This window comes from Gekko japonicus, unplaced genomic scaffold, assembly GCF_001447785.1.
Source record: "Gekko japonicus isolate JY-2015 unplaced genomic scaffold, Gekko_japonicus_V1.1 scaffold4251, whole genome shotgun sequence".
In the NCBI taxonomy this organism is placed as follows: Eukaryota; Metazoa; Chordata; class Lepidosauria; order Squamata; family Gekkonidae; genus Gekko; species Gekko japonicus.
Window position 1 is genome coordinate 23,902 of NW_015173264.1, and position 4,630 is coordinate 28,531.

General features: G+C 42.1%; 1 protein-coding gene across 1 annotated transcript in view; it reads left to right on the plus strand.

Moving 5' to 3' along the window:
* LOC107120170 (tubby protein homolog) overlaps nt 1–4,630 on the plus strand; it is a gene marked incomplete at its 5' end in the record, with an annotated part of 58,364 nt that overhangs the window by 22,744 nt on the left and 30,990 nt on the right. Inside the window, one exon of the mRNA XM_015422818.1 lies at nt 4,156–4,320. Coding sequence (XP_015278304.1) covers nt 4,156–4,320 — 165 coding nt within the window. The remainder of the gene's footprint in view (nt 1–4,155; nt 4,321–4,630) is intronic.

The window sequence follows — 4,630 nt, forward strand, 5'->3', positions numbered from 1 at the left end:
GTGGGTTCACCACTCAGCTGTCTACCTGCCTAAGGATCGAATCACTAACTATCAAGAGCCCCCCTCCCTCCCTGCCAAGGGATGTTACCTTGGTGCAAAAGGATACCCTCACCAGCTGAAGAAGAGGTCCCTTCTGAAGACACACTCCCCTTATCTGCAGCATGGTGCCCTGTTTCCTCTCGACCCTCATGCTCCCTGACAGTGGCGGAGCTGCCATATTCAGGGTGGGACTCACCTAACAAATCCCCGAGAGTCTTCTCCATGCACCTAACTGACTGTCTCTGCTTCTCCGGGTCTGCCACCTTGGCCTCAAGGGAGCAAACTCGTTCTCTAAGAACCAGGAGCTCCTTGCACCGAGCACACACCCAAGACTTCTGTCCAGTGGGTAGATAGTCATACATGTGACACTCTGTGCAAAACACTGGATAGCCCCCAACCCCCTGCTGGCATTCTGGCTTCATAATTGCTTTAAAAATAATAATTATATATAATTCCCCTTTTAAAACCAGCAGATAGTCATACATGTGACACTCTGTGCAAAACACTGGATAGCCCCCAACCCCCTGCTGGCATTCTGGCTTCATAATTGCTTTAAAAATAATAATTATATATAATTCCCCTTTTAAAACCTTTAGTATTTATGTGGTTTTCCTTGTAGAAGTCTACTTACCTTACTGGGAACCCAAGGACAATAGGGCCCTGGCTTTCTGGCTCTTCCTGGGCTTCTTACAGAGCCCCTAGTCTAGCAGCTCTATCTCCTGCTCCTTCTCCGAGCTCACCTGGGTCAGCTCTGCTTCTGGCAAGGTGCTGACTTAAATAGAAGCTTCCTGCCTTAAATAGAAGCTTCCCCCAGCAGAGGGTGTGGCCAGCAGCTATTCAAATTCACCCAGACATTCAATTACAGTCAAACAATGACCCTTTCACACCCTATCCCAAGCAGCCAGGACTCTGCAACAACTCACAACTCATCCACACACTCTCAAACATAGTACCTTCTCAGCTAAATCACCTCAGCTGAAAGTAAATAAAAAACACTCACCCCTCTAGCTGCTCTATCTCCTGCTCCTTCTTAGAGCTCAGCTGGGTCAGATTGATTGATCTGCCTTACATAAAGATGAAGTATAAACTTTTGCACTATCCATTCCTTCCCAAAGCGGAGTGCTAAAAAGAAACAATGGACAATGGATAACAAATCAGGGGTTGAGTCCAACTCAAGTAACTTCTCTGCCAGTGGAAAACCCCTTAAGTTGAAGGCAGGCTACTTGAGCTGGAGGAAGACTTCAGACTTGTTTAGTGAAATGGGAAGATATTGCAACACATGTAACACTGACAGTACAATTATAAGCAAAGGCTATCTAAAATTTGAGAGTGTGGTATTGAGACCGACACTAGTGAAGTCCAGGTTTAAATCCCATTCTAGCTCACTGGATGACACTTGGGCCAGTTACTCTCAGCCTAATCACCTCGGACAGTTGTTGTGAGAATAAAATGGAAAGCGGCCTGAACCCCTTAGAGGAAGGATGGGATGAAGTGTGATAAATGCAGACAAGCTTTATTGTCACTGAAATAAATTAGATAATCAAGGAATCTAAAACTTTATCTGGCCATTTGTTTGTGCTCTGTTTTCGAATGTGGATTTAGGTAACAGAGATGCATTTGGATTGCATAAAAGTCTTTCCAGTGCCTTTCTTGTCAGATCTAAGTAAAAACAAGATTTAAAAAAAGAAATAGATGTCATCTTTTACTACTAAACTATCATTCTTTTAAATTCAAAGCAGTCCAGTGTTTCTTTGTAGCATTTTACTGCCAAGTTTTCAGTAGGGATGGAGATTATGCAGGGTTTTCAGTAATGCTTTAGAATTCTAATGTGCAGATGTAACTGTACTGTATACACTAGGCTTTTGAATGTAATAAATATCATAGAAATGAGAACAATGGGTGCTATATCCATTAAGACAAAGTGGGTATCTTTGAAGTCTTAACTGTACAGTGGAAGCAGCTGTATAGTTAAGGCACATTGTTTTCCAGGGTTCTGTCATTATAATGCGGAAATGCCATTCATCCCCCCCCCAAAATGCTTTAAAAATAAATGCATTCACTGAAAAAGTCTTTTCCCACACTCTTATCTACCCATCTCTCTCAAGATCCCCCCCCTCGCAGCTGTTATACACTATTACTACAGCTGAAGCTGACTTCTCCAGTTTTTGGCTGAACAGGCAGCAGCCATTTTTCCTTGCAGTAAAGTATCCACAAGGAGGGTTTACTTCATTGATTATGCATGTGCTCATATCTTGCCAAATTAATGTTTTAAACTGGAGTTCTGAAACCTCATAATACAGTGAATGATTGCCCGACCTGTTCAGATAAGAACCCTGGCATACTGGTGAATCAGAAAAGGGATGTTAGCCAGAAAAAAAAGTTGAAAATATTTTGGGGTGCACAGAAATCAGTGGTAAACCTATGCAAACTATCAACATCGGGGCAAGGGTAAAGAACCTCTGTAAATTAACCATTTTACATATGACTTTTCTGAATTTTTAAATTAATTATACCACGCTAGATAGATTTGCTGTGCCAAATGTCAGCCAGATAGGAATATTGTATCAGTTCATGATACGTATAAATAGGCTCACTCTAAATGTTTTCTTTATGTTACATTGGGTACAGGTTTTTTTTAAAAAAATATAGGACCTAATATGTAGGTCCCCTTCATTTCAAGTGGTTTATAATTAGACTATTGTATTGTGTTCATTCATATGCCCAATAATTTTTTCTTTGTCTCCTTAAAGAAAACAACAAAATTACCTCTTTCGTTGAGCAAAGTGTACAGGTTTACTACCATATCATGTTACATTGTATTCATAGTGGGAAATGTGTTGGCTACCCCAGAATGCATAGAAAATTACAGCATAATGCTAAACCAGCTACAGAAATTGCTAGACTGCCTCTATCCAGATGGACATTAGTAATGGTTTTCAATTTCCATTGCATTAGTTAGTTGTGAACCTTATGGAATAGGAAGCATATATGCAGGACTATTTTTGGGCAGGAACGCACAGGAACGGAGTTCCGGCTGGCTCCCGAGTTGGCCATGCCCAGCAGGAACTCATTAGCATAATAGGTCATTAGGACTGGCTACATTAGGGGTGTGTGGCCTAACATGCAAAGGGTTCCTGCTACAAAAAAAAGCCCTGGGTTTTGATAACAAACAAGGTAAACAGAATAAGAAGCAAAAGGTGAGTGTGGCTGGATGACCACACTTCTGGTAATGTGGGGTGTGGCCTAATATGCTAATGAGCTGCTCTGTCATGGGTGTGGCCTAATATGCTAATGCATTTCTGCTGTTGGGTGTGGCCTGTTATGCTAATGAGTTCCTGCTGTGCTTTTTCTACCAAAAAAGCCCTGCATATATGTCATTATATCAAGAATTTATAATATCATAACTCATTCCAATACAAAGAGTTGATTTTTATGTGGCTGGTGATCAAATCTCAAGCAGGCAGCAATAATAATTTTCTGTCCTTTTTTCCTCCAACTGGAAAGAGAAGCAAAGGGAGAAATTCCTTACCCCTGTCTGCCTCTTACTCAGGATCTCTTGGGACTCGGGTGGTGGTAATAGCTCTTGGCTACAATGCTGCTACGGTGTTTGAGGAATAGTCATTGTGATAGCGGTTGCTTTCGCCATTCTCAAGGCAACAGAATCAGTGAAATCCTGTGTCCCTTAAGTCTATGCACTTCCAAATCACAGGTTTGTGAAGACTCTCTGGGATCAAGCCATTGTGACTGAATTGCACCTTTTACTTGAAAGCTGTTCTGTTTATCAAAATATAATTGAAAATGGCCATGGGAAAGGGCTGTGGCTCAGTGGTAGAGCACCTGCTTGGAATGCAGAAGGCCCCGAGGTTCAATCCCTGACATCTCCAGTTAAAAGGACTGGGCAATAGGTGACGTGAAAGACCTTTACGTGAGACCCTGGAGAGCCGCTGCCAGGCTAAGTAGACAGTACTGACCTTGATGGACCAATGGTCTGATTCAATATAAGGCAGCTTTATGTGTATGTTCATGGTTAAGAGGTGTGACTTCATAGATGTGGTTGAAGAAAGCTTCCCATATTGGTCGACGCTAACACAATTCTTTACTCTTGCTGCTTGATAGGAATTGATGGTCCAGCTGCTTTTCAGGACGATGTACAGGAAGTAGGGAGCCAGGTTCAGATTCTTACTGTCGGAGAGGCTTGTCAAGATGAGGATGACGGTGAGACATTGGCTAGCAATCAGCAACAAAGCAAACAGGACCTTCGAGTAACGATGCAGAAAAAAGGTAAAGTCTGTTGCAACTTGGTGACATGTTTGACTATTTGGTCTTACTTGTGTGTTTAAAACTTAGCTAATATGGCTGTGAACTAGAGGCCTGTATCATAGCTTGATCCAGAAACAGAACCCAGAGCAAGTTTATACAGATGGCTTCTAATAGAATTCTGTGGACAAAGTAAACTGACCATAATCTAGAACACAGCAGAGAGAGTTCCACCTGGGTTCCACTCCAGACCTAAGAACTCTAAAAGTAGCTGTAGTTACAGAACTTGCATCCCTTTTGCTGCAGCCCACTCTGCCTCTTGAAAAGCTGCTTC